At 31.2% G+C, this 15,403-nt stretch overlaps 1 protein-coding gene across 1 annotated transcript in view; it reads right to left on the bottom strand.

The window, feature by feature from the left end:
- Positions 1–4,452: 4,452 nt before the first annotated feature.
- The window catches only part of LOC145323011 (inactive dipeptidyl peptidase 10-like), a 128,966-nt gene continuing 118,015 nt past the window's right edge, over positions 4,453–15,403 (bottom strand). The window contains exons 28-32 of the mRNA XM_080165398.1: positions 11,660–11,761; positions 10,330–10,397; positions 10,093–10,168; positions 7,070–7,199; positions 4,453–4,878 (exon numbers count right to left, since the gene is read on the bottom strand). Coding sequence (XP_080021524.1) covers positions 4,723–4,878; positions 7,070–7,199; positions 10,093–10,168; positions 10,330–10,397; positions 11,660–11,761 — 532 coding nt within the window. The 3' untranslated portion in view covers positions 4,453–4,722. The remainder of the gene's footprint in view (positions 4,879–7,069; positions 7,200–10,092; positions 10,169–10,329; positions 10,398–11,659; positions 11,762–15,403) is intronic.

The following is a 15,403-nucleotide window of genomic DNA, read 5'->3' as shown; positions in this document are numbered from 1 at the left end:
CAATATCCATTAAATAACTTAAAATTTTACCTTTTTGCAAATTCTAAGGAATTTTGTGCTATAAACTATTGAATATTTAGAATTGCACAAAAAGCCTGTAGAAGATGATTTGATAATTATGTTGACAGATAAAAATTCCGAATCTATCCAATATTTCAATATTGGTGTCTATAATCACAAATACAAGAACGAATTGTTTTAAAGCTTTTCCATATTTTTAAATTAAAACTACGCAATTTTATTTATTTAGAGACCATTTAGTTAAAATGAATTTAAAAGCAGCTTACAGTGCCTAATAAAGAATGACGCCATAATATACAAATGGCCAATGATAGGTCAGTATACATTATGCCATTGGTCAATTACAATGTTTACTGGCCCATAATTAATCAATTGTATTGTATGGCGTAATTTTTATTAACTTCATTAAATTTATTATTTTTTGTTAAAAATTCCACCTTTTTATACCAAGGCATTTTTTAAAAGAGTGACAAACATTGTTTTGGAGGTCCTTTGGGCCAACAAATTAAGAGAAACTTATTTTTTCAATTGTCGGAAAAGTTAAAACTTAAATACTGTTTTATATCATAAAACCATGCAAATTGTTTTTAAATAGGATAAAACTTTTGTCCTGATAATGATTAGTTTCGGGGAAAAACTATGCTATTACAATCGCAACATATGAACTTATAAGACTCACCATCAGACCTATATATGAAAGTAGCTTTGCTTCAGAAATAAACTTTGGTCGTGATTTTTCCCATTTCTCATTATTTTCCAATGAAACAATGATTGCAAATTTTTTTTTGCATTCATTGAATTACTAAAGTTATATAATAAAAGTAAATAAAGTAGTAAGGTTAATTTGTCCGTAGCCTAAGATTTCAATAACCACTAAGAGAAATTTGTTGAGAAAATCATATTTCCCCAACAATAATGTTTTTGTCTTTTTAAGAATGATCTACAGACACACAAACAAAATTATGATTAGAAGCATCTAAAAATTTCATCTGTCTATCTTTAATAGAAGCCGAGAAACAATAATGATAAAACTGATTAATGCAATTCTGGCTTTCTGCAATGAATAAATTTAGTTTTTTCCAAGTTTAGAAACATTATTATTGAAAATATGATTAATTTCAAGTTTATGAATTCAAAAACTTAGGCAATACATCAAGCTATGGCGAGGTTTAAAGTAATTTTAACCAGGCTAATTATGTTTATAAGTAGCGCAGCAATAACGATAAAAGTAACTGTAAACTAAAAAAAAGATGAATATACACCATGTAGACGTTAAAAAGTGGGGGAAAGGGGAGTTCAAACTTCACCCCCTTAAAACTTTGAAATTCTACATTTTCCTCTCTTCAACATTTTAGGAATTAACCTTGATAACCAACCTGTTAAAACCTTTGAACCCCCCTCACAATAAAAAAGCTTGGACGTTCCTGATATACACTGTAGAGCTGTAGAGTATCTTAACTGATAAAATTTGGTCATCAATCAAAATAGTGTAGGCTAAAAATTCTGGCTTATCAACTAACAAGGATAAATATATCCATATATATTTCTGTATATATCCTAACCATGTATTCATGTGTTTAATAAATTCAATAACAAAGAATTTTTAAGCTTTTGGAGAGAGGTACTCGTATTTAGATATCTCTTTGCAGTTTGGCTTTGGAACCGATTAATATTCGCAGGATTAGAACCGGTTCTCAATCATACTGAAAGGTCATGTATAGAGCATCGTATTACAGATAGTTTTCAATGAATATTGAAATAAATCTTAAAATTAATTCCAGTTTTGTTAGTCTGGGTCTCCGGTCCCTTGGAGCTCATTAAACTTGTTTCAATCCTATAATTTTTCATTTTAATATCCGTGGAAAGCTGTCTAAAATACTTTGAGATAAATTAATATTCCAGATCAAAGAAAATGCAAATTAAGCGAATCCGTTAGTCGATTCAATATTAAGATAGACTTTCAATATATGCGATTTGATCTGAAGGTCTATTAAGCATTTCACTTCAAGCAGATCTTTATGTCTATTTAATTTGAATATTTCAATGGCTGTAAAACGGAGTGAATTAGCATCCCAAAAAAATCAATTTAATGATATGAGAATATTTTTTTCTCGTATTCATTCGAATCCGGTGGATAGGAACCGGTTCTCATTCATACGAAAAAACTATGTCTAGCATCGTATTATATCCAGTTTTCTACGAATATAGAAATGTACAATCATAAGATTAAAACTAGTTTTTTTAGCCCCGTGGTGCCGAAGGCACCAGCTTATAATTTTACATTCTATATCCGCGGAAAGCCGTTTATAATACGATACGAGAAATAACTATTCCCCTTTTTAAAAATCAAATCATAAAATGCAAGGATCTAAGGAACAAGACAATGGCCGATAAATTGATTTACATTCCCATTTAATACACAAAATTACCCTTTCTGTAGATTAAAATTAGTGGTTGAAACGATTGAACACTCAACTTAATTAACTAACCAAGCAAAATTCACTTAAGACCCCAAAGATCTAATGCCAACGAATAAGAAAATATTATTAAAGACTTTAGGAACTAGTGTAAAAAACAGCCCATTGTGCCTTCTCTCACTTTAAAAATGTATACTATATGCTGTTCTTAACAGCCGCGAGTCTAAAAGTGATCCAAATAGGGCAGTCCCTCTTTTAAAAACATTTCTACCAATAGAAAAGTTTTAAAAGTAAACAAATAAAATTCGTAAGAAGTAAAACTTACAACTTGTAAAAGAAGTGGCGCAAAATATTTTTTGAAACAACCATTCATTTTTTTGAGAGGTTGGAGATACCCTCCCAGATTCACTGTAAAGGAGAACCATGTAGGAAATTAATGAGAAACATAAAATCTAAACAAAAAGAGAAAGAAAGCACTAACAAACGTTTTTCAAATTGGAAAATATGAGAAGGGGGGGGGGGTGTTTGTTTTGAAACGCAAAAAAGATATTTTGCCAGGTTTTTACTGGTGGTGTCTGTGAGTAAATTATCCGTAAAATTTACTTTGTAAAAGTCATTTCTGGCTGTTAGTAATGGATGGTATGGGCTGATGCCAAAGCGTCATCATAGCAAAGTTAAATTGAAGCAAAACAAGTCCAATGTCTTGAAACTTTTACCAGAAGCGTAGCAAATCTATAAACTTTAATATTTAAGTGCATTGAGAGTTCTTTTATCATCCTGTTATATGTTTTTTTTTTGTCTGTAGCTTAAGATTTCGATAACCACTGAACCGATTCAGTTTTCAATTTAGGGAAGCTTCACATATTACCGTAATGATCTTAGGCTATTCTATTTCCAGATTTAAGTCTTGGGATGGTTTAAGCCATTTTTTGCCCTTCCTAACTGATCAAATACAGAGCCCGTGTATGCCAAGGGAGCATACGCTAGTTTTTTTTTTTTTTTACATGATATTACTATAAACTCTCTTTTTATTACTTACCCATTTGTGATTAAATATTATTGTTTGGTATCCCCTGCTTAAATATCTTTTTAAATCATTCTATGATTGATTTTTAATATAAAAATCAATTAACCAATGTTACAGATATAAATATGAATTGTGATTTTAAAAATCCCTTTAATCAAAGATTTAATTAAAATTTGATTGGAGTAGGTGCTGCCAATAAAGTTTGTATAATTTGTGATGACAATGCAATACTCATTTCAGTTCACTCAATGTAACTGAGCCAGGGATCTTAAAGGATAAGACAATGAACGATAAATTGGTATACATTCAAAATTACTCCTTATATTCAAACTTTTGGTTTTGATTGTTAAGTTTGGGAACAAATAAAAATTCAATGAAAGTTTCCAAGGTTTTAGAGCCAACGAATAAGATCACGTGGTTATGAAAACTATAATTTACAGTCCAGTGTCCCCTCCCTCCCTATTAATTATTATCTAATTAATGATTCTAAATTCCTCATAATAAAATAGATTCTTAACATACATAAATATGGCCACCTGGGTAATATAAGCATCCAAATTTTTAAAAGTTATTTCTTTTCCGTCAAAAAAACAAAACATAATTTTATTTTCTTATTGTCATTAAAAACATTCAAAAATGTGTAAAAAATTGAAAATCTTATTGCAATTCCCTAAAAGTTTAAATTGTATTTGTTTACTTTAAAAAGCAAGAGCTTATCGGCAAAAGAAAGTGTCCAGAGAAATTGAAATAAAATCAATACTGCCTATTATTTTTAGTTTACACATCCGCGGACAATACAGAAAACACCAGAACTTCTCTTTTAAATAAATCAGATCTGCTACTGTTCTAAATATTCCTGGAAACGAACATTTTAAAATAAACTTTACGTGCATTTATGTGCGCTGTATTATACTTGATACAACGACCTGAGAACATATAATATTGTATGTTCAACCATTTGGTCAATGGCAGCCGTTATAGTTCTAATTTTTGTTTAAAATATTCGATTCCAGCAACATTTCACCTTGAACAGTAACAATAGATATAGAATACGTAGATATTATGAGAGATTCTCGCATAACCAGATGTATCTCCCAGCTGGCTAATATAACTATAAACCCCCTACCCTCTACCCCATCTTCTACCCTGAACAATATATGAGGACTATATTAGTAATTTAAATTAACGACAAAAATTCTCCTGACACAATATCCATGTATTCCATTATTGTAACAAATCGAATATGTGTAATAAAATCTATTTGTCACCGCGGAATAAATCAAGCAGAGAGTATGTGATATCATCTGGATACACCAGAGTTGAGTTACCCAGACAGTCCACCAGATACTTGATGATCAGGTTGTTGAGATGTGATTGTACGCCTTGCAAGGCATGGCTCTCCTCGGGGTAAATCTAAAAAAGAATAAAATGTCAACAACAGCTAAAAAGATAACAACATGAATCCTTAAATATAAAAGCAGCAGGATCTGTGTCTAAATGTGTGTACCGAAGGATCTTGCTTCTTTACAATGTACCTTCTCATATGTCCCGGAAAGATTTATAACTATTTTGAGGGAGGGTACCACCACCCTCATAAGAGAAATCGCCCCAAGAAGAATAAGTCCTTCGTAATAAAGAAATACTAAATTTGAAAATTGGGTTGAGTGACTCACTGGAATAAAATATTGTGTAAAATGAAACAGTGAAACCAAACAAGACATTTTAAGTAGAAAATAAAATTCAAGTTAAGCAATGAAAGAACGATTCTTCTGCTCGTAAATTAATTTTATTCTTATTGAAAAGAATGTTTTACTTGTTGAATCTTCCAGATTTTATCATCTGCCCGCCAGGGATCTAAAGGGATAAGACAATGGATGATAAATTGAAATTCATTCCAAATGATGATGGACAAAACTAACCTCTCAATATATTACAATTGGTGGTTGAAATGTTTGGACACCCAACTTAATGAACAAACCAATCAAAATTCAATCTAAGACCCCAAAGTTAGTGAGCCAACGAATAAGAAAAAGTTATTATAAAACTTTGGGGACTTGTTTAATAAAGAGCCCAAAGTCCCTTCCCTCCCTGTCTGCCCTCTCTTTTCAGCTCACAAATGAAAACACATTTGAGTTTTCTTTTGTGCAATTTCTTTATTTTTGTTTGGATTCCTTTGCAATATTTTACCCACAGGTGCGTCAGCCACAATCACAGCTGCAGATTTATCCTGCCGTTTTATTCACCTATTTTCGCAACTAACTATGATCATTTTGAAAAATCCAACCGCTGTTCGTTTAATTCAATTCTTCAAAACATTAAAAATCGCAGTAACAAAACAAATCCTCTTTTTTTAGTAATTTGCTGCTGCAAGCGCCAACATTTTTTTGGTTGAAAAAATCCAAGCACATCCACTAATTTGTTTTGTTGCATTGACGCCATTTAAAGAAAAATTAAAAAGCTTTCTGCACCAAGCAGCAGCCTATTTTTAAAAAAAATCCTGAGACAAAAAACACTCTCATAAAAAAGTCAGCCGCCGAGCCCTGATTTTTTACCTTTGTTACAAAAGTACTTTTGCAACACTAAGTTAATCTTCTATTTTTCTGCACAGATAAAAACTAATCAGATGTTAGTTTTTATTTTTGGGATCTCTCATAATTAACAAATGTAAACTTATTATATTAAATAATGTAAGATAAAATATTCTTTAAATCTTAATATAACTTTAGGTTTTTAAATGATTTCCTGAAGGTTTAACAACTTAAAAGAATTTTCAATAAAAGGAAACTTTTTTATATATGTGTCTTCCTTAAACCCAAGGTCTTTGAATGTCAGCCTGTAGCGTTGGAAATATTAACACAGCCAGGTCGCAACAAAAGAGCAGATGCAATTTGCTCGCACACTTTTGTACATTCATTGTACAGAGGTTAAAAGGGTAAATCTTGCTCTTGTAAAATGGTGCTTGACATACATATGTTTTAAAGTAATACGATTTCTGGTAAGCACACTAGTAATTAATATATCTAAATTAAAGGTAATGACAGCACTGATAATAATATCATTTTAATAACATAGGTAAAATCTTACCATACTGTAATACTAATACTAGTATTAATACTAGTAAGCTAGTATAAAACATCCTACCAGCTCATTATATGTAATACCACTTCTGATAATAGTACTGGTAATACGTAGAGAAACCTTACCATTTAAACAAGGTTTAAACTACCACTAAGCGCACTATTAAGCACTATAAAAACTTACCATGTGATTAAAGGTAAGCTTAGGTAAACATAAACACACATTTACCACCTGATTTTTCAAAAAATTATCAATTGATAAAGGTAATACGAAAACTAGGAAGTAGTATAAAAAAATTGACCATTTGATTAAAGATAATGCCAGCACTGTTAAGTGCACAGGTAAGTATCAAGAAAAAATATCATTTGAATAAGAAAGGCAATATTATAACTTACCATTTGATTAAAGTAATACTAACACTGATAATTGGTATGAAATACTTACTTTTTAGTAAGTGGTAATTTAAGCACTTGTAAGCAGTGAACACACTAGGAAGTAACAAGAAAACTTACACATAAAAACTTACCATTTGATTAAAGGTAATGCCAGCACTGGTTAGTGCACTGGTAAGTAACATGGAATGGACCAACTGAACATTTTCATCTCCAGTGGAATGAATGAGCAAAAGTGAATTGGACTTGATATTGTGGGCTATCCTGAAATACAATTAAATTATTGAAATTATTTCTTTTTTGGTCACATTCAAATTAGTAAAAATTCTACTGAAAATATATTGCAAAATTTCTGATATAGCGAATAGATCACAATCAAATTTTCAGTGAATAATATTCCTTATAAGTTAGGCTATGGCTAAGTATGGTTCAAGATTCAAGGAGGGTTAAAAAATTCCAGAAGTGTGTATAAATAAGTTTTCAAGGTGTAGGATGGATACAGGATTTATTTTTAGGAAATAGGTTAATTAGGGAATTCCGTTCAAAAATAATATTTGTTAATATTATTGTCTACTATAAGGGGAGGGAGGGACATAGGGCTGTAAATTATAATGGTACCCTAAGTTTTATAAAATGCTATCTCGTTAATTGGCTGAAAATCTTTGGGTACTTTTAATTCTTCTTGATTGGTAATTTTAATTGGTTTAACGTTTCTGTAAAATTATTTAATCCACAGAAGAAGTATTTTTTCAGTAATTGCGGCCCATTGTTTTATTCCTGAAAAAAGTAAAATCCTTGTACATTTCATTATTCCTTGAATATCTGCTCGAGATTATTAAGTTTAAAAACTAGAATTTAAAAAGATTAATGATTATAATAAAATGAAATTTTATTACAAGATAATTATTTCATAAGGAAAGCGTTGCAAACTTATAATTTATTCAAACATTGCAATTATAATCTTACAAAAGCAATACAAGATGATTAATTTCATAAATAATTTCATAATAATAAAACTCAAAAAAGGTTGCTATTACTGTCATTATATATTAGTCAGTTCGTAGGAGGGAAGAGGACGGGATAAATGGGGTGGATGTGGGACAGGGTCGTTACTTTAGTCAGCTACAAGTTTTACTTTATTAGATTACACGCTAATTAAGTGTAAGATCTAAGTAATAATAAATCCATTAAATCATATGGACAAACATACCATGGCCTTTTTTAAAGAGTATGTTCGCTACTGAATAAAGTATAAAGAAGAGAAATGAATGGATGTATTAAAGATGTATAAATAAAGCTGAGACAAATATAAAATATTTATATCATCTAGGCAGAATCACTCTTCTCTTTAGTGGAACATTATTTATTTCGCTAGTCCTCAGAGTCTTTAATAACGTTTTCTTGGGGAATTAAATTTTAATTAAGTGTCCACATGTTTCAACAACTTATCTCAAAACTAACTCTAGCCCTTCAGGGATCCTTCCAAGCCTAACCCAAAAAAAATCTTATATAATATGTCTACTTCAAATTTTAAAGGAGGGTATGAAAGCAGGGATCTAAAAGGATAAGACAATGTCCGGTAAATTGATGTACATTAGACTATAAAAGTTTTAAAGATTTTTAATCAATATAATAGATTTGAAATCTGCATAAAATTTTAAGGATTTTTTATAAAATTAGTTTTTTATGTAATTCTTTATTTAAAGGCGCAAATACAAATTAAGTTAAATAATTTTGAGATCTGTGATTGGTGGATTGAAAACTATCTGCGCTCTGATTGGAGAAGCTTAAGTGACGTACATCATTCAACCAATTAGAGCGTAGGTAGTTTCCAATCCAGCTATCCTATTGGTCAAAATTTATTAACTTAAATCGTATTTGCGCCTTTAAATAAAGAATTATATAAAAAACGAATTTTATAAAAAATCCTTAAAATTTTATGCAGATTTCAAATCTATTATATTGATTAAAAATCTTTAAAACTTTTATAGTCTAATGTACATTCCCAATGATGATAAGCAACATTAACCCCTTCTGTAGATTACATTTAGTAGTCGAATATTTGAAAACTAAACCTAATGAACCAACCAAACAAACTTCAATAAAAGTCCCCAAACTTGTTGAGTCAACGACTAAAAAAATTTTTATAATAAAACTATTGTAATAACAGCCCAATGTCCCATCCTACTTGGTATTAAAGTCCCAGTTACAATTTGAAAGATTATACCAACATATCCAACTGATAAGGTCATAAACATCTCTTTGGGGGCAATATAAGATACACGCAAGGACGTTGGGGACATTGGACTGTAAATTAAACATGTACCCAAAGTTTTATAAGCAAATGATTTCATTCTTTGGTTTAAATTCTTTGAAGACTTATTCAATCTTAATTAGTAGGTACAAAATCTCCATCAATAACTTCAATATATTGAGAGGGCAGTTTGTTTATCATATTAGGGGGTATGCATCAATCTTTAGTCCATTGTCTTCTCCCTACACCTATAGATCTCTTGACACACGAAAAAATCGGCAAATATCGTTAATCACTAGTTAACCGAAAATAACTCCAAGTCAAAAATATATTTTTTTTTAAATATAAAATTGTATAGGAGTTTAGTATTTTAGGTCGGAAAGGTTAAAGCTCCACATATAGGCTTTGAAATATGTATACATAAAGGGGGAGGGGGGTAAAATTTATGGATCACTCGCAATATAAGAAATTGTACAAATAAGATCTTATAAATGTAAAAGAAAATATATGTTTCTTATACTTTTTACATGCAATAAATGTATGTATGTACGTTTTGTTTCTTCCCTTGAAAAATAATTTAAAATAAAAAACAAGTACAAGTATTTAATGAAAATGATAATGGAATATTGAAATGGGAAAAATTATCGCCAATTTAGGTTGCTAACATGGACAATATTTATTGGTCAGGGAAGAAGATGGGGTAAAGGAGTGGATGGACAGATTGTCATTTTAGCCAGCTACATGTTTCACTTTATTAGAGTACATGATAATCTATTGTAAGATCCAGTTATAAATCCATTAAAAGGATAAATCAGGAGAGGATGTGCAGAATGATATTGTTGGTTACGACCAACAGACACAGAAAATAGTCTTTAAGAGAAGCATCGCTACTAAATAACTTACTTTGTAAGATCGGCTTCATCATAGCCGTCCCAGTTTGAATCAGGAGTTCCCAAATATCTTTCTGTATACGCAGAATCTAAATAAATATCTTCTATAAGTATGCCTATCCTTAGAAAAAAAATTAGATGGTCTATTAGTTTTAGAAGCTTACAAAAAGAACAGTTTAGGCAAACAAATGTTTTTTCAGGTAAAAATCCTTTTTTATTTATTTGACAAAATGATAATTAATATTCTTACCGTAATATTGCCACTTAACAACAGGGGCTATAGAAATACCACATTGCAGGTTCGAGCCTCGCCGCAATCTGAAATTAATTATATTTAGAACAAGTCACAAAAACACCCCCAATTATGTCCAAAAAAATACCCTTTATTCATAATATTCATATTAAAGGATTTCAAGAGTAGTAAAAAGTTTAGTTTTCAGTATAAATTATAATTCAATTTGCCAAGAGAATCTTCACTACGAATGTAAGAAGCTTATCTAATATTTTGATATATTTAGGACTTTGTTATATTTTGTCCTAGGAATCAGTATTCCAAAAATTAAATGAATAGGATAATTATATCACATGAAAAATTTCTGTCAAAAAAAGTAAAAAAAACAGCCTGTTGTAAATGGACGCACGGACTTTTTGCTATCGATTATAGAGTTGCTAAGCTTGTGAAATTGTAGCTATTTGTTATAGGAATCATCATGCAAAGTTTGAAATTGATAGGACAATTCTAGCATATCTAAATTAGCGAGAAGAGATAACCGACACGGACGGACAGAACGACCCTGATTACAGAAAAGCTTTGCTTGTAAAAATATACTTCCTATACTTTATTTATTTTGGGAAGAATGTGTTAAATTTGCAATAAATTTTGGAAAAGATTTATTTGATAATAAATTCCAAAGTTGATTGTCTTTCCATACAAAAATCTTAAAATATATTTTACATAATAAAAGGATATTTGTATTTAGAAGCGTGCAAAGATAATGAGCTATAAATTTAAAAAAAAAAAACATATGAAGTGGTTCTTTCCTACAAATTTGTTTGTCGAGCACTGAACCCCTCCCCCTAATTTTTAATTCAATTTAAAATAAGAGGTGGGGGGAGGTGAGCATTTTTTTTCTTGTGCCTAACCAATGCAGAAGGTATAACCCTGTCGGGACTTTACCTGCGGTGTGCTACCCATGCTTGGGCTACATAGTACCCAATATAAACAAACCTAACCGGGAGCACAAAATAAACATAAAAAAAAACCGCAACACCGCTCCCCCCTTATATTCAATCTTTTTTAAAGGATGAGGGGTAGAAGTTATCTACTAGATATTTTGATGGAAACCGTCCCCAATAATTCATATAAAATACGTAAATAGTGTGACAAGGAAATATTTTCTCGTCAATTTAGGTTGCTAATTAAGTCCACAGATATTGGTTAATACGTTCCTCCATTGTTAGGTCAGGGGATGGAGTAAAGTTACAAGGGAAGGAGATGTGGGGTTTCTTAGTATTAGCCATCTGAGAGAAACATACACATTATACACATATTGAGTATGTATTGTAATACTGTTTTATACCTTTGATGATTGGCGAGTAGTTTTGGCACAATGAAACCACCATAGGACCATCCCATCACTGCTAGACGCGCCCTGTCAATGAACGGCAACTTACTGGTTTCACTGAAAATAAAAAAATTATTAATGACGGAAATGGTACACAGTAATACGAAATTTTCGATAGGTTAATCTGATTTTAGAGCTTTATTTTTATGGATGCTGTCATTCTTGTTTAACATAGTTCTTTAGTATACACTTATATTTTTCGCAATATTATGATAAAGCAACAGAACCTCTGACTGTCTGTCTGAGTGTATCAATGGATCTCGCTAAATGCTGAACTGATATTGTTCTTCTTTACAGTTTGATTTCTCATTAGTCCTGGGAAGGTTTATAGTACTTTTGTGGGAGGGTACCACCACCCTCCCAAAACAAAACAAAAAAACATAACGAACCCCATCCAAAGGCGAAAAATATTTTTTGGTAAACAGCTGATCTTGACATAGATCCAAAAGAAAACACTCTAAGGGCGTAGCCGCTATTTAATTTAAACTATTTGAATACTATAAAATTTAAAATGAAACCCAACTGTTTCAAAAAGTTTTATTTGTATAATCAAAAAATTTGTATTCCACCTTTCTATTGAATGTGTACAATAAACATATTTCATTATGCATGGGTTTTCATGATGACAAACACCCAATAGACCAAGAGTGTATGTAAGATAAGATAGTACACGGGCAAATAAGAAATAATTATACAGCTTCTAAAAGTTTAATTAGAATTTGATTTAAAGAATACTTTTGTTTTTGTAAATTTAGATAAACAAACACTTGTAAAACTCAAAAAAAAAAACATTTATATTGAGTAAATGGTGTACACAATTGAACCTTGAATTAACCCCCCATCATATTTAAAAATGGAAAGAGTGGCAAGGTCAGTTAAATCGCTAGTAGATCAACTATATTGGCATACCCTGATAAATTGTTTCTCCCAACTGACTATTATAACGTTATCTCCAACCCCATCCCCCTCTAATAAATTTACACTATTCCATCCACAGACCATGTAGAAGCGTATTGACCAATATCTAAGGATTATATTAGCAACCTAAATTGACGACAAAATTTATCCTGTAACAATATCCACGTATTCTATATACATTATTAACCCCCCCCCCCCCCTCCGGTTTTTCTATCTCATTATCTGTGTGTGAAAGATATAGAGCCTATACTTAAAAAGTCACGCAGTTTGGGTATGACACATAACAGAGAGTTGGAATTTTTTGATTCAAGTCAATTTCAGGTTCCAGGTATAATCCGCAGGTCCTAATCCTTCAGGTCTCCAGAAATCTTTAAAAGACTCCTGTGGCCGCCACTTTTGACATAGAGACTTCAAATGTTAAACTTAAGCTTTTCTTACATGTCTACATAAAGTATTAAATTTTCATAAAGATCCACCGCCGTTTTCCCGCCGACTGCGGTGGCAGGCAGCTGTCAAGTACAGCTGCGGCCGCTGAAATTTATGTTTGCTATTTCTTACATAAAATTTACATAAAGATAAACATTTTCTGCAAAAAAATTGTTCTTGTAGCTTCAAAAATTAGAAAATTACAGCCGTTTGAAATTTTAAGTAAAAAAGGACCTACAAACAAAGGTTGTTAAATAAAGGAGTGAAGGAAGCGAAAATTGACTTTGACTTACTTAAGGTCGGAAATTTATTATCAAACAGGGGACTTGCACAAATTTTTTTAGCCCTCTAGCTGTAATAGGAACTGAGATGATAGGGAGGAGGCGTTGAACGCCTCCCCCCCTCCCGACCGATTTAGGTGCGGCAAGGGGCCCGACTGTTAGGGGTTAAGGAGATCACCTTCAAGGCTTGAAACCAGGGATCTATAGGGATAAGACAATGGCCGATAAATTGGTTTATATAGAATATTACACCCTCTGTAGATTCCAATAATTTGTTTAATTGTTTGGACACTCAAAATTAAATAAAAGTCCCTAAAGGTGTTAGTTAATCCAACTAATAGTAAAACGTTATTATAAAACTTTTGGGACTAGTGTAAAAAACAGCCCATTTTCCCCTTTCCTCCTGACTGGAAACAGATTTAAAAGAAATTTATTGTAAGGAGAGAATTATTAGTTGTGTCAATTGCAAAAAAGGGGATTTTGACAAAATAGTTTCAAATGAAAGCAAACTTTCACTAATTAAAATTATATTACAATTTTAAAGTTTAAATTTTGCAAAATAGCACTGCAATTTGCTATCTAATTAAAACAAATTTACAAAATTGTTTATCTTATTATCTATTTGAATAAAATTATGAAAAAAGTTATTATAAACAATTTTATTATAATCTATAATACAAAGTAGCTTGATGTCTGTCTGTCCGTCCGTCCGGTTTAAGCTATTTTCTTGGAGGAAGGGGGTGGGACACCCCCAACACCCCTAAAAACCAAAAAATCCCTCCCCCCATTTTTTTTTATGGGGAAGTTAGTTCACATAAAACTACTGACAGCACCAGTAGTACTTAATTTTTATTTTTTATTTTAGCCTAGAGGCTAGGGGCGAAACCGCTATTTTTATATAAAACAAGACTACAAACGGTCATAGGTTTATCACAGAATGAATATCATAATTTATGTATAGAGTTAGAAAAAAGGGAGAGGAGGAAGGGTTATATAGTGAGTTCCCCTCGAAGCTAAAAAAAACTGGTTTTATTCTAATGTCCGCGGAAAGCTGTCTATAATACGATGCGATAAATGACTTTTACAACATTTGTATCAACTACTGGCATTAATTTTTCATCAGAAAATTTAAATTATCATGAAATAAAAATTTAAACAAACTTTTGAAAATGTGTATACAGGCGTCTGACATTTCCTTGTCGAGAGTTTCATTCCAGGGAGGGAGGGGACATTAGGCTGTTTATTAAAATAGTCCCCAAAGTTCTTATTATTCGTTCGCTGAACAACATTGGGGACTTTTAAGAATTTTGATTGGTTTGTTCATAAAGTTGAGTGTTTCAAGCGTTTCAACAACTAATTGTAATGTACAGAAGGGTAATTTTGTGAATCATCATTGTTGTTGTTTATCAATTTATCGACTGTTAGTTTATCCCTTTATATTTCTGGTTTTATTCAACTATTTTGTATGTGCCCTGGAATGGATATAATGATATTTGTCAAAATCTGAATGATGTTATGGTTATTCCGCTATAAATTCAATTTCTTTCAACTTTAGTATCATTTCTTTATTATGAGAGCGTAGACATTCAATAATCTTGGATGTCCGTAAGCTTTAAAGTCAGCTTATACCAACAACGAAATTAATTTTTTAAAATCATAAAAACCTTTACGTGATTTTTAGCTGTCGTTGAGGGAAACACATAGTAGAATTGACGACCTTTTTATCTGCCCCCTAAATATCATTTTCAGTTTATTTCAATTGTAGGCTATACCTTATACCTGCCACCTGAACCATCTTTGAGATCTAAAGGGAAAATGTTTACCGTGCAAGCACACACAACCAAAACGACTTTCATTGATTTAAATCTAAGAAATTATAGTACAGTTATTTTTCGTTTTTTAATATTCGTGGAAAAATGTCTGTATTACTATGCTATACATGATTGTTTAGTTTAGCTGAGAACCGGTTTTAATCCAGCGGATATCAATTTGTTTCGTGGCCATACTAAAATATTTTACAATCTTTGTTGTTTTTATGTTCTATTTATACTATCATACTTGTTTTGATAATATA

This window comes from Acartia tonsa, chromosome 6, assembly GCF_053477335.1.
Source record: "Acartia tonsa isolate MP-2025a chromosome 6, ASM5347733v1, whole genome shotgun sequence".
Classification (NCBI taxonomy): Eukaryota; Metazoa; Arthropoda; class Copepoda; order Calanoida; family Acartiidae; genus Acartia; species Acartia tonsa.
The sequence above is the reverse complement of the archived record's forward strand: the minus strand, read 5'-3'. Positions and strand labels throughout refer to the sequence as shown.